Below are 24,108 nucleotides of genomic sequence, written 5' to 3' on the forward strand. Positions count from 1 at the left end.
GGTGGGTAAGGGAATATCTACATCCCTTCTTCTTTGCAGGTATGAAAATCTGAATATATTGAATTTATTACATTCGACCTGGATATATTCTTAAAAAGTATTAAATGCATTGATAGCAGATTAAAAATTGGTTAGAAAGCAATTAAGATCTAGGTCTATGTTCATTCCTGCGGGATGTAAAGTTTCCAAGTTAAAAATCCACTTTGTTTCATTTTGTGAAATTTTGATAGTCATGTCCTCTCCCCTCCAATGTCCCTTAATTTTGTCGATAGCGTAAAAAGTCATTTGTTTAGGATCTTGATTATGGAAATCTCTAAAATGTCTTGAGACACTATGTTTGTCATATCCCTTCCTGATGTTTTTAATGTGTTCCCTGATTCTTATATGTAGTTCCCGCGTGGTTCTTCCCACATATTGTTTGTGACAGGGGCATTCTATGACATATGTCACATGGGTGCTTTTACAGGAGATCAACTCCTTTATAGGAATTTCTCTTCCATTAGTGGTTGAAGAGAATTTGGTAATTTTCCTAGGGGTTTTCTTACTCCTACGGCAAGGGAGACATTGTCCACATTTGAAAAAGCCTTTTAAGTGTCTTGTAAATGAAGGCAGGATTATTACCGATGAAGTGTTGAAACAAATATTGCCCAATAATCCTGCCTTCATTTACAAGAAAGCTCCCAATTTGAGTCAAGAATTCAATCGACCCTCCACGAGACATCAAGATCAATAAACACTTAAAAGGCTTTTTCAAATGTGGACAAAACTTAGGGCAACAAGCAAAACACTTTTAATTTGATCCTTTCTTAATATAATCTTGTCTCCCAACTACAATTTATTATATTTCCACCCCCTTTTTATATGTATATTTTTTATATATATATTTTTATACATATGTATCTATTTATATATATATATATATATATATTTTTATATGTTTCAATATTTTTAAGAATTTTTTATTCTCTTTCTATATATACTTCTGTACTTTTACATTTTTCTGAGGTTTTTTCTACTCTGCCTACACCAATTTCACACTTTTCTTTAAGGATATACAGAACAGATTTCCTCATACAATATTAGGACAAAAAATGTTTTTCTTACTTATACATATATACATTTTTTTACTTATACACTTATATATATTTCTGTATGCGTTTTTATGTATACTCTAATAATATAATATATATTCCTTCATCATTTGGTTCATACATTTTTTTTTAAAAACCTTCCCCTTATCTAAACAATTTTTAGTACTTTCAGTAATTTTAAGTATTTCTAAATACTAATTGTACTCCTTCTTATAAAATAATTAATAATAAATAATGATAACTGATCGGTTTAAATTTACTCTCTAGTTCTAGCCATATTGATAAACAAGTATCCATTGGGCCCTCGGTTCATATTAAACCACATTCATTTACTTTTATATTCATACTTTTATATTCATTTATATTCAGCCTTTCTACTAAGATCTTCTATCATAGCTGCCCCACATTCGTTTTTTGTCTTCGTTTAACGTTTCTGTGATAATTTCAACATAGTACAACATTAATGTTTATGTATAATAAAACCGAGTTTGGTAAAGTTTCTGCGGTGGGTTAAGTTGCAAGGTTTAATTACAGGGTGTAATGTCCATCGCGCAGTAACCAAGTATGAGGGCATTCCCTCACTAGGAATGGTGACGAATGTACGCACACGCGCAGTAAGCACATTACATAGCGCAATATTAAAGTATGAGGGTATTCCCTCACTAGAAATGGCGCCGTTTGACCGCGCATGCGCGATGCGAACAATACACCCTATATAGAGCTAAAGGTGTATGAAGATGGCCGCTCCAGATGACGTCTGAATGACGAAACGCGTAGGGCGTGGCCTAACGACGTACACCTCTAGCACATACCAGGAAGCCGAGCGGGACTTTCAAACCTGTTTTAAAGCTGTAAAACAACCGCAATTGAATCATCTATGTTTGTAAGTAGTTTTAATCCATTTTTTAATAAATACGATTTTTAAACGTTATCACGCTATGGATATGCCTCTCTCTTAACATATACAACGTGGTACACTACACTCACGGAAAAACGAGGGGTCCCCAGCATTACACCTGAAGCAAGCCAGAGAGCGACACAATAGCTGATATTGTGAAGGTTGATCCACCCCGGACGGGGTCCTTTTTCCGGTGAGAGCATAAGATAGCAGTAACCACTGAATACGGTGAACAGTTTTGGAAAGATCGGAAATCATCACCCCCTTCCCCCTCCCCCACGCACGGAACGTCCCGTCACTCACTAGAGACTATTCACAATCCCAATGCATATGGTTGAATGTGACCGTTAATTTCATTTTGTGTTTCAAGTTTCACCGCACATGTTCATGCATTCTTAGTGTGTCAATCATCACGTTATTTCTCTTTGCTTATACCTTGCATGACAATATTTAATGGAGTAAGCACAGTCACTATACTCACGGGCAAGATCAAGCCATCACTTGGTATTTTATATTTTATTTGTTCTAATTGTTTTTATGTACATTAGATTTTGGCACATGTAATTCACTGACACTTGCACTTTATTTATTAATAGCAGCAGCACATAGGTTCAACTACCTATGGTATTTGGACAATTATTTGCTATTCCAAGGTTTTCATTTATTCATTTATTCCTTCCATTATTTGCACTATTTTTATTTGATTGCCAGCACAGCAAATGGTATTTGGACAATTATTTGCTATTCCAAGGTTTTCATTTATTCATTTATTCCTTCCATTATTTGCACTATTTTTATTTGATTGCCAGCACGCTGGAAATGATATGTTATTGAGTTTAAACGTATAGACTTCCAGTTGTATAGGGTATAGCGCCAGGTCTATTTTCCCTTCCCCCCCTTTTTTTCTGTACCTCACTCAACCCTATGTACTGTAGCACCCTTCACCAAGTTACCAGTCCTTATAAGGACCTTTGTGGACCAAGTAGGTTGTGTGTGACTGATTAGCAGACTGTACGTCAGTCCCTATACTGCTGAAGGACTGCTGCAGTATAGGGCAGCGGTCAGCAGTGGTGCACCTCAACCCTATGTATTGTGGACCGATAGCGGTCCTTACAGAACAACAGACTGTACCGCACTCAACCCTATGTACTGTAGCACCCTACACAGACCAAGTTACCAGTCCTGATAAAGAGCTTTGTGGAACAAGTGAGTTGTGAATGATTAGCAGACTGCAGCAGAAGGGCAGCAGTCAAGTATAATATTCTTTCTATATTTGGAAGAAAGAATATTATACGTGTACAAGCCTATTACCATACTACTGATACCAGTCCTGAAAAGAACCTTTGTGGAACTAATAGTAACAGCAACTGTTTAAACTGACCCTCACTGCCTGACACACTGCTTCCTTCCTGTCCCTATACAAACTGGCAAAAAAGAGGAGACTGGAACAATTACTGGTTACTCGAATAGCTCTTTTGTGGACCTGATAGTAACAGCTAATGATGATGATGATGATGATGATGATGATGATGACTAATCTGGCTGTCCCTAAAATAGCAGCAGACACAGCACTCTGTCCCTTTCTCTAAACTGACAAAAGACACTCAGGCTGCTGCAACAATCAGTAGCACAGCAAACCTATATACACCTAACACCTATACCAGTCCTGAAAAGAACTTTTGTGTACCAAATAGCTAGCGTTTTATCTGTCCCTGCTCCAAACAGCAATCTTTCCCTATAGTGACAGAAGAAAGAATGTAAAATGGCCGCCGGATCGGGTGTATTTATAAGTTAGGGGGAATTTCCAAGTGTCCATGTGCTGTCATGTCTCAATTGGCTGTCCTGTACCCCATGATGGATGTGTCATAAGGTCAAAGTTCCTTTACACAGTAAAAACACGGAAGTCCGCCGGGCGAACGACGCCAATAGTCCGCCGAACTGGCGGACCGCGAACAGCCGAAATTCGCCGCGAAACGACCGCTGGGCGAACTGTTCGGCCATCACTACTCTTGGGCATGGAGTTCACCAGAGCTTCACAGATTGTCACTGAAGGTTGTCCTCTTCCACTCACAGAGCTGGTGGATGTTAGAGACCTTTCTCTCCTCCACCCTTTGTTTGAGGATGCCCCACAAATGCTCAATAGGGTTTAGGTCTGGAGAAATGCTTGGCCAGTCCATCACCTTTACCCTCAGCTTCTTTAGCAAGGCAGTGGTCATCTTGGAGGTGTGTTTGGGGTCATTATCATCTTGGAATACTGCCTTGCGGCCCAGTCTCCAAGGGAAGGGGATCATGCTTTGCTTCAGTATGCACAGTACATGTTGGCATTCATGGTTCCCTCAATGAACTGTAGCTCCCCAGTGCCAGCAGCACTCATGCAGCCTCAGACCATGACAATCCAACCACCATGCTTGACTGTAGGCAAGACAGACTTTTCTTTGTACTCCTCACTTGGTTTCTGCCACACACGCTTGACACTGATGAGACCAAGATAAACTTATTTGGTTCAGACAGACCACAGGACATGGTTCCAGTAATCCATGTCCTGAGTCTGCTTGTCTTCAGCAAACTGTTTGTGGATTTTGTGCATCATCTTTAGAAGAGGCATGCAGACCAATTTGATACAATATGTGGCGTATGGTCTGAGCACTGACAGGCTGACCCCCCCACCCCTTCAACCTCTGCAGTAATGCTGGCAGCAGTCATGTGGCTATTTCCCAAAGACAACCTCTGTATATGATGCTGAGCTTGTGCACTCAACTTCTTTGGTTGACCATGGCGAGGCCTGTTCTCAGAAGAACCTGTTCTGTTAAAATTCTGTATTGTCTTGACCACCATGCTGCAGCTCAGTTTTAGGGTCTTGACAATCTTCTTATAGCCTATGCCATCTTTATGTAGAGTAACAATTCTTTTTTTCAGATCCTTAGGGAGTTCTTTGCCATGAGGTGCCATGTTGAACTTCCAATGACCACTATGAGAGAGTGAGATCGATAACACAAAATTTAACACACCTGCTCCCCATTCACACCTGAGACCTTGTAACACTAACACATGACACTGGAAAGAGAAAATGGCTAATTGATCCCAATTTGGACATTTTCACTTAGGAGTGTACTCACTTTTGTTGGCAGTGATTTAGACATTAATGGCTGTGTGATGAGTTATTTTGAGGGGACAGCAAATTTACACTGTTATACAAGCTGTACACTCACTACTTTACATTTTAGCAAAGTGTAATTTCTTCAGTGTTGTCACATGAAAAGAGATAGTAAAATATTCACAAAAATGTGAGGGGTTTAATCACTTTTATGTGAAATACTGCATATATATATATATATATATATATATATATATATATATATATATATATACACAGTGGTGTGAAAAAGTGTTTGCCCCCTTCCTCATTTCCTGTTCCTTTGCATGTTTGTCACACTTAAGTGTTTCGGAACATCAAACCAATTTAAACAATAGTCAAGGACAACACAAGTAAACACAAAATGCAATTTGTAAATGAAGGTGTTTATTATTAAAGGTGAAAAAAAATCCAAACCATCATGGCCCTGTGAGAAAAAGTGATTGCCCCCCTTGTTAAAACATACTATAACTGTGGTTGTCCACACCTGAGTTCAATTTCTCTAGCCCAGGCCTGATTATTGCCACACCTGTTCACAATCAAGGCATCACTTAAATAGGAGATGCTTGACACAGTAAGGTCCACCAGAAGATCCTTAAAAGCTACACATCATGCCGAGACCCAAAGAAATTCAGGAACAATTGAGAAAGAAAGTAATTGAGATCTATCAGTCTGGAAAGGGTTATAAAGCCATTTCCAAAGCTTTGGGAATCCAGCGAACCACAGTGAGAGCCATTATCCACAAATGGCGAAGACATGGAACAGTGGTGAACCTTCCCAGGAGTGGCCGGCCACCCAAAATTACCCCAAGAGCGCAGCGACGACTCATCCAAGAGGTCACAAAAGACCCCACAACAACGTCCAAGGAACTGCAGGCCTCACTTGCCTCGGTTAAGGTCAGCGGTCATGCCTCCACCATCAGGAAAAGACTGGGCAAAAATGGCCTGCATGGCAGAGTTCCAAGGAGAAAACCACTGCTGAGCAAAAAGAACATCAAAGCTCGTCTCAATTTCTCCACAACACATCTTGATGATCCCCAAGACTTTTGGGACAACATTCTGTGGACCGATGAGACAAAAGTGGAACTCTTTGGAAGGTGTGTGTCCAAGTATATCTGGCGTAGAAGGAACACTGCATTTCATAAAAAGAACATTATACCAACAGTAAAATATGGTGGTGGTAGTGTGATGGTCTGGGGCTGTTTTGCTGCTTCAGGACCTGGAAGACTTGCCTTGATAAAAGGAACTATGAATTCTGCTGTCTACCAAGAGATCCTGAAGGAGAATGTCCGACCATCTGTTCGTGTACTCAAGCTGAAACGAACTTGGGTTCTGCAGCAGGACAATGATCCTAAACACACCAGCAAGTCCACCACCGAATGGCTGAAGAAAAACAAAATGAAGACTTTGGAGTGGCCTAGCCAAAGTCCTGACCTGAATCCTATTGAGATGTTGTTGTATGACCTTAAAAAGGCCGTTCATGCACGAAAACCCTCTAATGTAACTGAATTAGGACAATTCTGCAAAGATGAGTGGGCCAAAATTCCTCCAGGACGCTGTAAAAGCCTCATTGCACGTTATCGCAAACGCTTGGTTGCAGTTGTTGCTGCTAAGGGTGGCCCAACCAGTTATTAGGTTTAGGGGGCAATCACTTTTTCACACAGGGCCATGATGGTTTGGATTTTTTTTCACCTTTAATAATAAACACCTTCATTTACAAATTGCATTTTGTGTTTACTTGTGTTGTCCTTGACTATTGTTTAAATTGGTTTGATGTTCCGAAACACTTAAGTGTGACAAACATGCAAAGGAACAGGAAATGAGGAAGGGGGCAAACACTTTTTCACACCACTGTATATATATAATATATATATATATATATATATATATATATATATATATATATATATATATATATATATATATATATATATATATATATATATATACATACATACACACAGTATCTCACAAAAGTGAGTATACCCTCACATTTTTGTAAATATTTAATCATCTTTTTCTTTTCAATATCTTTTCATATGTTTACCAGGACAGGTTCCACTCAGAACAGGCCTCGCCATGGTAAAACAAAGAAGTTGAGTGCACATGCTCAGCATCATATCCAGAGGTTGTCTTTGGGAAATAGACATATGAGTGCTGTCAGCATTGCTGCAGAGGTTGAAGGGGTGGCGGATCAGCCTGTCAGTGCTCAGACCATACGCTGCACATGGCATCAAATTGGTCTGCATGGCTGACGTCCCAGAAGGAAGCCTCTTCTAAAGATGATGCACAAGAAAGCCCACAAACAGTTTGCTGAAGACAAATATATTAAGGACATGGATTAGTGGAACCATGTCCTGTGGTCTGATGAGACCAAGATAAACTTATTTGATTCAAGCGTGTGTGGTGGCAACCAGGTGAGGAGTACAAAGACAAGTGTGTCTTGCCTACAGTCAAGCATGGTGGTGGGAGTGTCATGGTCTGGGGCTGCATGAGTGCTGCTGGCACTGAAGAGCTACAGTTCATTGAGGGAACCATGAATGCCAACATGTACTGTGACATACTGAAGCAGAGCATGATCCCCTCCCTTCGGAGACTGGGCCGCAGGGCAGTATTCCAACATGATAACAACTCCAAACACACCTCCAAGACAACCACTGCCTTGTTAAAGAAGCTGAGGGTAAATGTGATGGACTGGCCAAGCATATCTCCAGGCCTAAACCCTATTGAGCATCTGTGGGGCATCCTCAAATGGAAGGTGGAGGAGTGCAAGGTCTCTAACATCCACCAGCTCTGGGATGTCATCATGGAGGAGTGGAAGAGGACTCCAGTGGCAACCTGTGAAGCTCAGGTGAACTCCATGCCCAAGATGGTTAAGGCAGTGCTGGAAAATAATTTTGGCCACACAAAATATTGACACTTGGGTCCAATTTGGACATTTTCACTTACTTTTGTTGCTGGCGGTTTAGACATTACTTTACATTGTAGCAAAGTGTCATTTCTTCACTGTTGTCACATTTAAAAATATAATAAAATATTTTCAAAAGTGTGAGGGGTGTACTCACTTTTGTGAGATACTGTGTGTTAATACACACACACACACACACACACACACACACACACACACACCCATTATATTAGTACAAGCTTCCTTGATTACAATAAATCTATATACTGCAAACATCTAAATATCATTGTGTCTGAAATGTAACTGTGTCTGGAGCCTAGCCATTGTTCTATCTGATTTATTTTCTTATCATGTGACTTCTTAGAAATAAATGATAAAAAGCAATATTTAAGGTGTTATCATTGTATAAACTTGCTGCATGCTTCCTGTAGGATGTGTGTATGTGAGATCTCTCCCATCGCTCAGGAAACTGGGCTACAGAACAAACATGTTTTTGCATAGCTACGCAGACATATTAACTATGATTTGCAAATAACAGAGTGCTTGCCATCTAGATTTGTGCCCTCCGACCTCTGCGTTTCAGAACCCAATGCCTTCACTCCCAAAATTGACATTTCCCCAGGAAACCCCTTCCACAGTAAAAATGGCCACCTTTTGCCTCCATTCTCACTTAGGCAAGATATGCCCATTGCATTTCCCATAAGGCTGCAGGAGTAGGGACAAACTGGAAGGCCTACCTGGTGCACATCATAGGGGACTGGCTGCAAGAATCTGAAAAAGACAGCTGGCTTCTGATGCCAGATGAAGGGAAGCTAGCAGCACATAACCCAGCCTGTGGCAAAAGAGTAGCAGATTGCAGTAGGACAGTATTGGATTCGCTGGACGGGTGAGTTTGTTGTCTAAGGCTCCATGCACACTGAAGCTCAAAAAAGCTATTTCTGGACGCCAGATTGCTGGCAGAAAACGCTGGTTGAAAAACCTGCTTTTAACAGCGTTTTATACTAGCGTTAATGAGCGTTTTTGAGCGTTTTACAGCGTTAGCGTTAATGGGCGTTTAAAAAAAAAAAAAATAGAGGACTCTCCAAAAATCCCACAATGCATTGAAAAATAGAATGCCGAACACTAATGAACGAGCGTTTATGAGCGTTTATCAGCGTTTATCAGCGTTTGTCGTTTTTTGGCGCTGAAAAACGGCACTTTGAACGCGAATTTCTGGCGTTCAGAAAAAAGCCCATAAACTCCACTGCTCATTAAAGCTGAAAAACGTCCATGTGTGCATGGACACATAGGCTAACATAGAGTGGAGTTTATGGGCTTTTACAAAAAACGCCCAAACGCCAATAAACAGCAGTTTATCAGCTTCAGTGTGCATGGAGCCTTAAAGTGGAACTATACTCACCTGTTCTCCAACACTCTGGAGTCCAGGAGCTGGCCGCTGTGATCTTCACCCGGATCGCTTTTGTACTGATCTATGGCTTCTTTCATGTGCCCAGTCGAGATGACATCATTTCTGAACATTCATTGAAAGTTCATTCATCTTGGCATTGCTGAAAATTGTACACTGAGCTGTGCATGCGCAATTTCGTGTATAGGGCGTACTGCCAAGTAAGTAAATTGAATGAGATATGGGGGTTATTTACGAAAGGCAAATTCACTTTGCACTGCAAGTGCACTGGGAAGTGCAGTCACTCTAAATCTAAGGGGTAGATTTGAAATGAGTGGAAGCTCTGCTAATTTTATCATCCAATCATGTGCAAGCTAAAATGCTGTTTTTTATTTTCCTTGCATGTCCCCCTCGGATCTACAGCGATTTTACTTCCAAGTACACTTGCAGTGCAAAGTGGATTTTGCTTTAGTAAATAACCCCCATAGTATGTCTCTTCTGCATTAAAAATCTTGCCTGTGTGCCAAAATGAATGTGTCTAGATAAAAGTTCTGCTTTAAGGTCTGTTTCACATGGGCTTCAGCTTGTATAAGAGCAGCGTGAACAACAAGCTTTTATGAAACTTTCAGCAAGCTTCAAGTAGCTTTCTCTATGCCTTTAAAACATCCTTCAGCTCCAGTTTGTAAATATTGAACACAGACCTTAATGGGAGTGCTGATTGGCACTTTAACCACTTCAGGACCGCCGTATTGCCAATGTACGTCAGCACAATGGCACAGGCAGGCAGAATCACGTACATCTACGTGATTGCCTTCCAGCGGGTGGGGGGTCCGATCGGACCCCCTCCCGCTGGTTACGGCGGTCCGATTCGGTCCAGGAGCGCTCCGTGATGAGGGGATGGCCGTTGGTTTTCGGCCACCCCCTCTGGATCGCTCCTGGCCAATGAGAAGCTTCCTCCCCTGTGTATTGTTTACACAGGAAGGAGGAAGTGATGTCATTCTCCTCGGGGCGGTCTTTTTGACCGGACTACGAGGAGAAGAGTAAAAGTAAGTGTGCACCAACACTACACTGACATGTAGGTACACACAGGCACACAAACCCCCCCCCGATCCCCCCCCGATCCCCCCCCGCCCCCCCTCCCCCCCCAGTCACAGTGTCACTGATTGCATTGATCATTTCTTTACTGATCAATGCATTCAGTGTCAGTTGTGACAGTAAAAACTGTCAGGACAGTTAGTGTTAGGTCCAGGGTAGCCCCCTATCACCCCCCAATAAAGATTTAACCCCCTGATTGCCCCTAGAGTTAACCCTTTCACCCCCTTTTGCCAGTGTCACTAAGCGATCATTTTTCTGATCGCTGCATGTGTCGCTAGGTAGCTAGTTATTTTTTTAGGTTCACCGCCAGGTTTTTATATCGCTAGGTACCCCGATATACTATCCAATAATGGTTTTAACCCCCTGATTGCCGCTAGTTAACCCTTTCACCCCCTTTTGCCAGTGTCACTAAGCGATCGTTTTTCTGATCGCTGCATTAGTGTCGCTACAGTCGCTAGGTAGCTAGTTATTTTTTTAGGTTCACCGCCAGGTTTTTATAGCGCTAGGTACCCCGATATACTACCCAATAATGGTTTTAACCCCCTGATTTCCGCTAGTTAACCCTTTCACCCCCTTTTGCCAGTGTCACTAAGCGATAATTTTTCTGAACGCTGCATCAGTGTCGCTAGTGTCGCTAGGTAGCTAGTTATTTTTTTAGGTTCACCGCCAGGTTTTTATAGCGCTAGGTACCCCGATATACTACCCAATAATGGTTTTAACCCCCTGATTGCTGCTAGTTAACCCTTTCACCCCCTTTCACCAGCGATCACAGTATAAGTGTCACTGGTGACGCTGGTTAGCCAGTTAGTTATTTAGGTTCCCCGTCAGGTTTTTATATAGCGCCAGGACCCCCATATACTACCTAATAAAAATTTGAACCCCCTGATTGCTCCTAGTTAACCCTTTCACCACTGATCACCGTATAAGTGTTACGGGTGACTCTGGTTAGTTTGTTTTTTATAGCATCAGGGCACCCACCATTTATTACCCAATAAAGGTTTAACCCCCTGATCACCCGGCGGGTGATATCAATTAGGTTTTAGGGTCAGGGTCTGCGTCGCCCCAGGCAGCGCTAGGTTAGTGCCAGTACCGCTAACACCCACACACAAAGCATACACCTCCCGTAGTGGTATAGAATCTGAACAGATCAATATCTGATCTGATCAGATCTATACTAGCGTCCCCAGCAGTTTAGGGTTCCAAAAAAACGCATTGTTAGCGGGATCAGCCCAAATACCTGCTGGCACCTGCGTTTTGCCCCTCTGCCCAGCCCACCCAAGTGCAGTATCGATCGATCACTGTCACTTACAAAACACTAAACACATAACTGCAGCGATCGCAGAGTCAGGCCTGATCCCTGCCATCGCTAACAGGTTTTTTGGTAGCATTTTATATTCAAATCCGGAAGGCAGTGCTTGGTTTTCGGGGTCCCGTACGTGGCTAGGCTCCCAAAAAGTCCCCCACATGTGGTATCCCCGTACTCGGAAGAAGCAGCAAAATTTATTTTGGGGTGTAATTTGACTTCTGCCCATAGCATGTGTGAGCAATATATCATTTAGTGACAACTTTGTGCAAAAAAAAAAAAGTTTGTAATATTCCCGCAACTTTTGGCAAAATATAAAATATTCCATGGACTCAACATGCCTCTCAGTAAATAGCTTGGGGTGTCTACTTTCCAAAATGGGGTCATTTGGGGGGGTTTTGTGCTATTTTGGCATTTTATGGACTTCGAAACTGTGATAGGTAGTGAGGAGTTAAATCAAAAATTTGCACCCTTAGAAATCCTGAAGGTGGTGATTGGTTTTCGGGGTGCCGTGCGCGACTAGACTCCCAAAAAGTCCCACACATGTGGTATCCCCGTACTCAGGAGAAGCAGCAGAATGTATTTTGGGGTGTCATTTCACATATGCCCATAGCATGTGTGAGCAATATATCATTTAGTGACAACTTGGTGCAAAAAAAAAAAGTTTGTAATATTCCCGCAACTTGTGGCAAAATATAAAATATTCCATGGACTCAACATGCCTCTCAGTAAATAGCTTGGGGTGTCTACTTTCCAAAATGGGGTCATTTTAGGGGGTTTTGTGCTATTTTGGCATTTTATGGCCTTCGAAACTGTGATAGGTAGTGAGGAGTGAAATCAAAAATTTGCACCCTTAGAAATCCTGAAGGTGGTGATTGGTTTTCGGGGTGCCGTGCGCGACTAGACTCCCAAAAAGTCCCACACATGTGGTATCCCCATACTCGGGAGAAGTAGCGGAATATATTTTGGGGTGCAATTCCACATATAACCATGGCATGTGTGAGCAATATATCATTTAGTGACAACTTTTTGTAAAAAAAAATTTTTTTTTTTTTTTTTGTCATTATTCAATCCCTTAGGACAAAAAAAATAAATATTCAATGGGCTCAACATACCCATCAGCAATTTCCTTGGGGTGTCTACTTTCCAAAATGGGGTCATTTGGGGGGGATTTGTACTGCCCTGCCATTTTAGCACCTCAAGAAATGAGATCGGCAGTCATAAATTAAAAGCTGTGTAAATTCCAGAAAATGTACTCTAGTTTGTAGACGCTATAACTTTTGCGCAAACCAAAAAATATACGCTTATTGACATTTTTTTTACTAAAGACATGTGGCTGAATAAATTTTGCCCTCAATGCATGACTAAAATTTAGTTTATTCGATTTTTCTTATAACAAAAAGAAGAAAATATCTTTTTTTTTCAAAATTTTCGCTCTTTTTCCATTTATATCGCAAAAAAAGAAGCAATCAAATACCATCAAAAGAAAGCTCTATTTGTGGGAAGAAAAGGACGCAAATTTCGTTTGGGTGCAATATTGCATGACCGCGCAATTACCAGTTAAAGCAGCGCAGTGCGAAATTGCAAAAAGACCTCTGGTCCTTAAGGTATTTATTGGTCCGGAGCTGAAGTGGTTAAACAACCTGCTAACAGGCTTCAGCAGACTTTCAACAAGCTTTAAGTAATGCTGAAGCCTGCTAGCAGCTTGTTGAAAGTAGCAATCGGCACTCCCATTAGGCTCTGTGTTCCACATTTACAGGTTGAAGCTGAATGGCACTTTAAATGCTCCAACTTTGCTCTGCAAATGCTTTCTAAAAGCTTGATGTTCACACTGCTATTATATAAGCTTGTAGGGCCACTCCACGGGAGGGGGGAGATGAGGCACAATGCCAGAAGGGAATCTGAGAAGTGGAAGAAACCACTGCACAGAACAGGTAAGTATGACACGTTTGTTATTTTAAAGAAAGGAAAAAAAAAAAAGAATGTTAACTAACACTTAAGTTAGGGGAATTACCTTCTCTGACAATTTTCAATGGAGCAGGTACTTACCAGAGCCAAAGTGCTGAGAGCGGCTTCCCTTGCAGCTGGGTGCACAGTACCCCTGAGGATGGAACAATGGGTACAGGGCACGGAACGGCACGGGTTGCCAGCAGGTGACTTGTATGCAGGAGGTCTTCTGAAGGAAGAGATGCCCGTGCAGATGGTCTTGGAACTGGTTAGAAAGGAATGCCCGGCAGGGGTTCTAACACCCGGAGTGAAGGCCGAGGGTCAAACACAGGTATCAGTCCGTGAGACAGAGGATATACCAGAAGCAGGCCGAGGGTCAAACACAGGTAACAGTCCGTGGGCCAGCAAGGCTAAGTGCAGAAAACAGAGGATATTCCAGAGGCAGGCCGAGGGTCAAACACAGGTATCAGTCCGTGAGCCAGCAACGCTAAGTGCAGAAAATAGAGGATATTCCAGAGGCAGACCAAGGGTCAAACACAGGTATCGGTCTGGGAGTCAGCAAGGCTAAGAGCAGGAAGTCCGTTAAACAAGCCAGGGGTCAAATCAGGAGAGAATCAGAGTAGTCTTCAAGCAATCCGGGTCACAACAGGAAACGGTAAACAGGAACAGAAAACAGAGGAGACAAACCAGCAAAGACACTGATGCCTTTTATAGGCCTGTCAGGCCAATCAGGTAAGGCCCATAGCCGTGTGCACAGGTGTGCACATGCCCGTACGACATTGTATGGTATCACGCCTATGCGTGAGTCGTTGTGCCACTCTTTCCCGCAGGTGCACGGGGAAGTGCCGACGTTGAAGTCTGGTGATTCTCTGACACATATCTTGCTCTGGTGATAACTGTACCATTTTAACCACTTAACACTCGCACTATAGCCAAAAGATGGCTTACTTTGCTGGGAGGGCATACATGGACGTCATGAGGGCACAGAGTGGCACGAGGGCTGGTGTAGTAGGTAGCGGGTAACCGCAGATCACCAGGCAGGAACCAGGAACTGGAACATGGTGACACTTGATTGGCAGACAGGAGTGTAGCCAGGACATGAGCCACAAGGTCATCAACAGCTAGGCAGCAAAGTACAGAAACATGAGTCAGGACACAAGCTGGGATCGGTACACACCTGGGCAGTGAGGTACAGGAAAGCAAGACAGGAGCAGAGTCAGAATACAAGCCAAGGTCACAGCAGGCAAGCAGAAATCCAAAGACAGGTCAGGGGCAAGCTGAGTCATACACAGGTAAGCAGGTATGGCAAGTCAAGGCCTAGGTAAAGCAGGAACCAGCTGAAGACCACTCAGCAATCCATCCATGTCAGAGTCCAGCTTAAGTGCTCGTACCTGTGCATGAACGCATATGCACATGTTTTCTCCATGCGCTTATACATTTGCGTGAGTGTGACAATGCCTGTTTTTGCATTGAGCTTTTGCTCAGAATTATGAGCATGCACATAAGTATGAGCATGAGCCAGACTTCTCATTCCAACGTGTACTGAGCTTCTGTTACACTTTTGCATTCTGTTTATTAAAAGTGGGCTGCCATGTTCTAAAATACAATTTGGACAGGCACTCAGGCATCAACTTATTGATTAAACTCATCTACCACATGAATATAATCACCTGAACATGACTAAATATAGCACACTACTCCCTTGGGAGCTGCTGGGTAGTTCATACCATACTGCTAAAATGATTCACAACAGACACAGTCAATAAAGTTGACGAGATAACTTTATTCCTCTTGCAGCAGTCCAAGTGTAATGGTGATGATAGGAAGTATGAGCTGCCTCCTCCTAGTTCCTCTGAGTAGCTAGATCCCTTTCCCTTAACGAACTGACCAGTGCTCCTCTGAAAAGCACCTTAGTAATTGGATGCTGGATGATACCCTGGTCTACTCGGTCCGCTTTGCAGCTACTTCCCATTCCGTGAAAATAGAACCATCACAGCCAAAATGCCTGGTTTAATCCACCAGGGTTTCTCGGGCGACATGATGTGTGTGGACCATCTGGCACTGGGGCCTCTTAAACTCCAGGCCTTCAGGTTAGGTTCCTGCTCTCCAGCACTGGGGCCTCTGAAAAACCCAGGCCTTCAGGCCTGCTCCTTGGAGTTACATTTTTGGCTGCTTCACTGGACTCAGTTTCTTCCCATCTTCCCCAGGAAGCATGTGACCTCAGTATATATAACAGTCCCGCCCCTGCCCATACAAATTAATGATTGAGCCAGGGCCATATACACTGCCTGCATCACATTCCCTGACCCGCCTCCTTTCCAGAACATTCTTAGGGAAAGCAAGGGAGAGTTTTCCAGAACAGAGTACAGGTGGTCACATCCCCCTCTATTCTACTACTCCTCCCAAACCAAATTAACCCACCAGGCCTAAACAAACAGGGTAAGGCACTGGCAATTTCACCTAACTCTTACACACACACACACACACAATATATATTATTGTGGGCCGAGCCTATGCTACTGTTTAAAATGGCGGTCTAGGCCAGATTTAGCAGGAAACAGGCATACTACTGATGTAGGTGCGAGCTGAGTTTATGTTAGAGACTGAGTTAGATGTCAGTGGCCCCACCCAGTGTGTAGAGGTTGCTGTGAGGTGCACATCACATCATACTGTCCAGGTCAGGACTAAGGATGAGCTCAGGCGTGTTCGCAAGCCAATTTTCCCGATCTCTGCTGTCGAGCATCGGAACAGTGTCTCACTGCTTGTGATTAGCGCTGTGCAGTGCTGAGCGCATGCAGCTTTCGAACGCGCTGGAGCTCATCCTTAGTCAGAACAGACAAAGGCCCGAGCCTCTGAGGAGGTAGCAGCTGAGAGTTACAGGAGAAACAGTCAAGCTGACGAAGGTACAGAGTTTTGTGCACCAGCAATGCAACTGTGTGTTTGACGGTCTGGAGGACCAAGTCATAAGGCCTGAGCTGCAAAGAGAGCCATGAGGTTGAATTTTATGTTTTGTTGTATTGATGGTGAGAACTCCTGTGAAGGAAACTATTCGAGTGTGAACTTTTTTGTTAACTGCTTTAAGTAAAAGTGGGCAGAAAAAACCCTGAAACGTACTTTTGCCTTGGAGTAAACTGACTGTTTGGTGCTACCAATGAGCTACAAATTCCCCAACTTGTCACAATATATATATACACTGTATATATTTAATACTAATATGTTAACTTTGTCTTGCATCCTCTTGTATAGTAACATTATAATGTATGCCACTATGCTGTAAATATAAACAAATGGTGGGTAACACAACTGCGTATTCTAGCATGCATGATAGAGTGAGCAGAACCTCACTTATCCACTGACTAAACATGGCTTGAGGTAAGCTTGAGGTTAGTCTCTTCTCTTTATTTTGCATTATATTTAAAAGTGTCCATTATGAAACAGTGCTCATATTATATATTGATACTGGCTTTACCTGAAAATCTTCTTGAAACATTTTACCAGGGCTTGGAATCTTAGGAAATAGCAATATCTTGATCCTGTAGAAAAATAGAGTTTTTGTAATGAGTAGTTATGGAGATGTGCATAAGACATGCAGGTACGTTAATTGGATTCTGTCCTAAATTGGCCCTAGTATATGAATGAAGACCCTGGATTGTGGGCTCCTTGAGGGTAGGGACCGATGTGAGTGTGCAATGTACAGGGATAGGGACAATTGTAGACACTCACTCAGGTTGCACTGGATGGACTGGTGTCTTTATTCAACCTTAGCAACTATGAAACTATGTGACTGTAAAGTAGAACTCCAGCCAAAAATAATAAGGATTAGCCCAATAAAAGACAAAATGACAAAACCAGTGTTTTGCAGCAATATTCAGCTTCCTCTGGAGATTTTCCCTGCAGTATTTCTTGTGATGCTGAATGTCCCCAGTCTTATGACCAGCATCATTCAACTCACCCAGTTGGTGTTCCCTATACCCAGAGCTGCCATCAGGGGGGTACAGCCATCACAACTGTAAGGGGCATCTGGGCAGGATGGGGAAGGGGAGACGTGCTGTGCAGTACAGAAACGCTTTCACAGCTTCTGCTGTTCTCATATCAGTGAGCTCAGACATCAAGCTCTTTCCTGCCACCTCCGGCTACTATGTGTATGTGCACCCCTCGTGTGATTTGTACTGTGCTTCTCAGCAACATGTCAGCTTTGTGAAAATGGGCTGGGACTAGGTAGGAAGACCTACTTTACAAGTAGGGGCTGTGAGGGAAAGGGAGGGGGTCTGTTTGTGTACATAGAGGGGTCAGAACCTTGTGTGTTTACAGGTTTGTGTATGTGAGGGGCTGCCATATATACAGGTGTGTGTGGGGAGGGGGGCTGGCATGTATACAGGTGTGTGGGGGCTGACATATACACAGGTGCGGGGGCCGCTGACATATATACAGGTGTTAGTCACAAATTCCCACCCCGGGCAAACAGGAAAAGTATGACTCTGGCACTGGGGAGCAAAACCACACATACGGTCTCCCGTGAATAAAAACAGCCACTGCAGAGTGGGAACTGCTGTCCGCACTCCCGTGATCCGGGGCCTGGTTGCAGGTATTGGGGGAGCTGAATAATCCTCTGTCCCGATGCCAGCGCTTCAGCTGGTAGGGAGCTTAGGCTGGTAGTGCTAAGCCATTAAGGGAGGAAAAGTACTTGATTTTCTCCTGGTGTAGTTACCAGCTGCTGGGGAGGTATCTTGCAGGGACTATCTCCCGGACTCTCCATTTCTTTTTCTGATGCTGGGCAGAGACCAACAGCACTCTGCCCTGTAGCCAGCGCTTCTGCTGGGGGGACATATACAAAAAGTAAAGTTCAGCCGCTGGAGAGAGGGAAGGGTATTCTCCCCTCCTGGTTCTGTGTCCAGGTGCTGGGGGCGACTTCTGACACTCTCGGACTCTCCGGATCCAATTCTGAGGGTGGGCAGAGGCCAGCGGCGCTCTGCTCTGTCGCCATCGCTTCTGCTGGGGATATAAACACTGAGGTAGGGTCCAAGTGCTTGGGGGGGGGGGGGGAGAATTGCTTTCTCCACTCTCGGTGGGAAATATCTGCTGCTGGGGAAACAGCTCACTTAGGTCATCCCTCGGTCTCCCTAGATCTAACTCTGAGGGTGGGCAGAGGCCAGCGGCGCTCTGCCTCATAGCCTGCGCTTCTGCTGAGCACCGGATGCGATACTCTGGACTTGCTGCTGATCACCATCTACCAGCCTTACAGCACCCGTCTCAACTCCCCCTTCTGAGACTTTTAAGCGATTAGCCTTGTCTCGCTGCCTGGGGAACCTCTGATGCGTTCCGGCATTCTAGCACTCGTAGTGCCCTCTGTATCATCACAGCTTCTTCCATTGCGGTTAGGATGGGAAAACGTAGGGTCACCCTGGTTCCATTTGCTCCACATCTTCGCGACTGTCTGCTATTTCTCCTGGACAGTCCCAGGCAACGGGAGCCATGCCAGGCTGCTGATCACCATCAAACAGCCGCTGTAGGCAATCTCAAGCTCCCATTTCTGCTCAACCAGGAACTCCAATTCCTCCAGGTCATATGCCTCTTCTGGGAGGTCCAGCACCTCATCTCGGAGTCCAGGATGTCTTCCAGCCGCCACTTCTCGATGCTCCCAAAGTCTGGGTCTCCGTACATTTTTTGATGGAGCAGCCCCACGCCGCCGTAGCCAACGCCTTCTGTTGGGCTGCCATCTGCTGTATCTGGCCACAGTTGAGCCGCGAACCACCGGAGGGCTCTATAGCTGGCATCCAGCCTCATCTCCTCCCGAACCAATCTTCCGAGCTCCGTCTTCCACTCATCTCGCCGTTGTTCCCTCAGGAGAACCTCTCGTGCACGGTACTGCGTCCAGTACATCTATGTGGAGGAGGGAAGGATCTTCCCCTGATGGTGCCGCTCGTGGCTTAGTGTCTCTTGCCAGAGTTGCCGGCAGATCACATCCTCCCAGCCGAGCATGGTGTGCTCTGTCGCTGGTCCCCGATGTTGCTTCCGCATGCCTTGCAGCCTCCTCCCGAGCTCTGCTCTCATGTTGGCTGGTCCCCGTATTGCTCCTCGGTGGCTGCCTGGATCTTGAATCCCGGTGGTGATTTGGATGTCCTTGACTGCAGGAGACGTCCCACTGCTGTCACCACTGTGACGGATCTTGGATACTCCTGCTGAGCATCTCCGCCAGACATGTGTCTCCTGTCCTCCAAACGCACCCAAAGCCTGCAGATTCGCCATAACCAGCCCTTAACCCCTCAATCATGAGACAAGCCACACAGGTGTTGAGGGTTAAACATGCAGAGCACAAAAAAACTCTTTATTAAGTTTCAAACTTAATTACTGGGGAACCTCCGATGCGTTCCGCCATTCTAGCACTCGTAGTGCCCTCTGTATCATCGCCGCTTCTTCCATTGAGGTTAGGACGGGAAAACGTAGGGTCACCCTTGGTTTCATTTGCTCCGTATCTTCGCGACTGTCTGCTATTTCTCCCAGACAGTCCCAGGCAACAGGAGCCATGCCAGGCTGCTGATCACCATCAAACAGCCGCTTGTAGGCAATCTCAAGCTCCCATTTCTGTTTGATGGTGATTAGCAGCCTGGCATGGCTCCCGTTGCCTGGGACTGTCCAGGAGAAATAGCAGACAGTCGCGAAGATGTGGAGCAAATGGAACCAGGGGTGACCCTACGTTTTCCCGTCCTAACCGCAATGGAAGAAGCGGCGATGATACAGAGGGCACTACGAGTGCTAGAATGCCGGAACGCATCGGAGGTTCCCCCAGGCAGCGAGACAAGCTAATCGCTTAAAAGTCTCAGAAGGGGGAGTTGAGACGGGTGCTGTAAGGCTGGTAGATGGTGATCAGCAGCAAGTCCAGAGTATCGCATCCGGTGCTCCAGCAGAAGCGCAGACTACGAGGCAGAGCGCCGCTGGCCTCTGCCTACCCTCAGAGTTAGATCCAGGGAGACCAAGGGATGACCTCAGTGAGCTATTTCCCCAGCAGCAGATATTCCCACCGAGAGTGGAGAAAGCAATTCTCCCCCCCCCAAGCACTTGGACCCTACCTCAGTGTTTATATCCCCAGCAGAAGCGATGGCGACAGAGCAGAGCGCCGCTGGCCTCTGCCCACCCTCAGAATTGGATCCGGAGAGTCCGAGAGATGATCTTCGGGAGCCGTTTCCCCAGCAGCAGATATCCCCACCAGGAGTGGAGAAGGCCATTCTACCTCCCCAGCAATTGGATACTGTGACGGGACACAGTTAGGGGCACTCCCCTTAGCCTTGTCATAGAGAGGGTAGGGGAGAAGGAAGAACCAATGGAAACTCAACACTTGTATATTCAAACAACTACAGTTGAAACACATAAAGGGACTATGATAAGCAGGTAGCCCCTCCTTACACATGTGTCTCCAGTCCAGGCCTTTTGTCTACATGCCATGACCGAACACAATTAAACACAGCAACGGGGGGGGGGGGGGGGGGGGGTGAAGAGAAGGGATGTGGCATTACATTACATTATCTCAGTATTATTTTGTATATGTCTTTATCAGCTAAAAGTACATTGTAGAATAAAAAGTATATATTTAACCCAGACGGGCCAATAGGTTTAGGGAGCCAGGAACGACTCCACAAGCCCAGCCACAGATCCCGCGTTTACCCGGTTCCGATGAACAAACCAACACAAAATGTCTGGAGGTGACATCTTCTCCAGGTGGTGGGAGACCCCAAATAGCCCTCCAAATATCATGTTCACTGCTGGGCCATAGTCTGTGGGTAGGAGGCGAGCCCACAGCCCCCTCCAAAACACAAAGTGACAGTGGGTTCTGTCACACCCATCATATGCAGCCACTGTGCCCATCATATGCAGCCACTGTGCCCATCATGTGCAGCCACTGTGCCCATCATGTGCAGCCACTGTGCCCATCATGTGCAGCCACTATGTCCCATCATATACAGCCATGCTGACCCCCCCCCCAACCGCCGCCTGACCAGTACTTACCTCATCTTGGTGGCAGTAAGGCAGCAGGTGATGGCGGCGAGCTTTGTGGGACAAGCAGCAGGTCCTCCCTGCTGTCCTCTATGCTGCCATGCGTCTCTTCTTCCACTCCGCTAGGCGTCCAATAGGATCGCCTCTGCCTTCAGCCAATCAATTGACGGGTATTATACATTTGCTTTTCTAACACACCTGGGTGGGCTCCGAGCACAATGCTCTGTGCTCTTAGTCCACCTTTTTTGAAGCCTACTAGAGCTTATGGCTTTAATCAGGTGCTTTAAAAATATACCTCCCGCCCCTGTAATTATGGCGCTCAGTGTCCAAAAAAGGACCGGGCGCCTGAATAGGGGGTGGCCATGTATAGATTTTTGCAATGCATGAATCTATTCATTAATCATAAAGGGGGTGGCATGACTAAGGGGACGGCGCCGTACACCCTTAATGGATGCACTTCTACTGGTGGGTAATCACCAGCTTGTTAACCTAGTATGTTGGCCAGCTCCCATCCTCCGCCTAGATCTGCAGCTCCTCCCACCCACTGCCCTGCTGTGAGGATGACAGTGGCGGCCAGGCGGGCGGGAGACTCGAGAGAGCTAACGCAGCTGATAAGTGTCTCTACCCTGCCGAAGGTAGGACAGTGCAGGGGAGGTTTATTTTGAAGGGAGTACTCTGATGTGGAGGAGCAGTATGATGCAAGAGGCACTGTGAGGTAAGGGGCACTTTTAGCTAAAGGGGCACTGTGATATAGGGGCTTGAATTTTTTTTACATATTTGTACATATCTGTACCAAAAGCCATTTATCATTTTCCTTCCACTTCACAATTATGTGCGACTTTGTGTTGGTCTATCGCATACAAGCCCAAAAAAATACATTTATGTTTTTTGTTGTTACATGACAAAATGTGGACTATTTCAACCAGTATGAATACTTTTTCAAGGAACTGTAAGGGGCACAATATTATAAAGGGACACTATGATATAAAGGGGCACTCCAATATAAAGGGGGGCTGTGATGTGAAGGGGAACTGAGGACACTGTGGGACTGCTTTAAAGGGGAGACTTTGATGTAAATGGTTGCCTATGGACATTGATGTAAGGGTGGAAACTGTAATGTTAAGGGTGGGTGTGATGTGAAGGGGGAGGGGGATACTGGTGTAAAGAGGGGGTACTGATGAAAAGGACCTAAGGTGTGAAGGGTAGGCTAAAGACACTGATGTTCGGGGGGCTGTGATGTGTTATAGTACAAATATGAAATTCGGGCCTCTGCCAAAAGAACATTTTGCTGACTGGACCTCTGTAAATTATAGTTTAGGACCCCTGCTCTAGGGTGTCTGTTTTCAGAAAATATATAATATTTGGGGGTTTTATAAAATCTTCAGGCCTCAATTAAACTTTTAACAAATGTGCAAAGCGATGCAAAAATGGTGCCAGTAGCAAAAAGGTTAATTTGATAGTCAAGTCCATCTAAATTTTCTACTGCATCGAAATGTATCCTCTTCCCAACTTGGCAATGCTGCTGTTCAAAGGTGGCTCCACTGCTCTTTCATCCAGAGTGGAGAGAACCTAAGACAGGAACTGTGTTAGAAGCTGAATCGGCATGTACATGGCGTCTTGTGGGCGCCAGAGGCATGCACACGCCAATTCACGAGCAGGGGGGCCAACCAGCAGGTTCAGCAGACTCGATGACCACCAGCCATCCGCAATTGCTCCAGGGACAGGCAGAACGGGGATCTGTCAGTGTAAACAAACAGATCAGGGGAGGAGAGAAAGATTATCTATTCCTAGTGATTAGGAACAATGATCTCTCTCCTCTTCCAGTCAGCCCAGCCCCCATACAGTTAGCAACACCTCCCAGGGAACACACTTAACCCCATGATTGACCCTAGTGTTAACCCCCTCCCTGCGAGTCACTTTTTCTACAGTAATCAGTGGCTATTTTTAGCTCTGATCGCTGTATAAATGTCATTGATCCCAAAAAATTGTGAAAAGTATCCGATCTGTCTGCTGCAATGTCACAGTCCCACTAAAAATCGCAGGTCACCAGCATTACTAGTAAAAAAAAAACAACAACAAAAAAAATGCCACAAATATATCTCCTATATTGTAGATGCTATAACTTTGGCGCAAACCAATTAATATGCCCTTATTGCGATTTTTCTTTTACCAAAAATATGTAAAAGAATATATATTGGCCTAAACTGATGAAGAAATTGGTTTAATATTTTTTAGGGGCTATTTATAATAGCAAAACGTAAAAAATATTGTTATGCTTTTCAAAATTGTCACTATTTTTTTGTTTATAGCGCAAAAAATAAAAACCGCAGAGGTGATCAATTACCACCAAAATAAAGCTCT

At 44.6% G+C, this 24,108-nt stretch overlaps 1 protein-coding gene across 1 annotated transcript in view; it reads right to left on the reverse strand.

Annotated features, from left to right (window-relative positions):
* Positions 1–24,108, reverse strand: part of LOC143998664 (interleukin-13 receptor subunit alpha-1-like) — a 172,934-nt gene that overhangs the window by 17,965 nt on the left and 130,861 nt on the right. Inside the window, exon 11 of the mRNA XM_077493979.1 lies at positions 17,228–17,291. Within this exon, the coding sequence (XP_077350105.1) occupies positions 17,228–17,291 (64 nt within the window). The remainder of the gene's footprint in view (positions 1–17,227; positions 17,292–24,108) is intronic.

This window comes from Lithobates pipiens, unplaced genomic scaffold (assembly GCF_037356315.1).
Source record: "Lithobates pipiens isolate NorthernLeopardFrog02 unplaced genomic scaffold, aLitPip1_a1.2 Scaffold_1, whole genome shotgun sequence".
In the NCBI taxonomy this organism is placed as follows: Eukaryota; Metazoa; Chordata; class Amphibia; order Anura; family Ranidae; genus Lithobates; species Lithobates pipiens.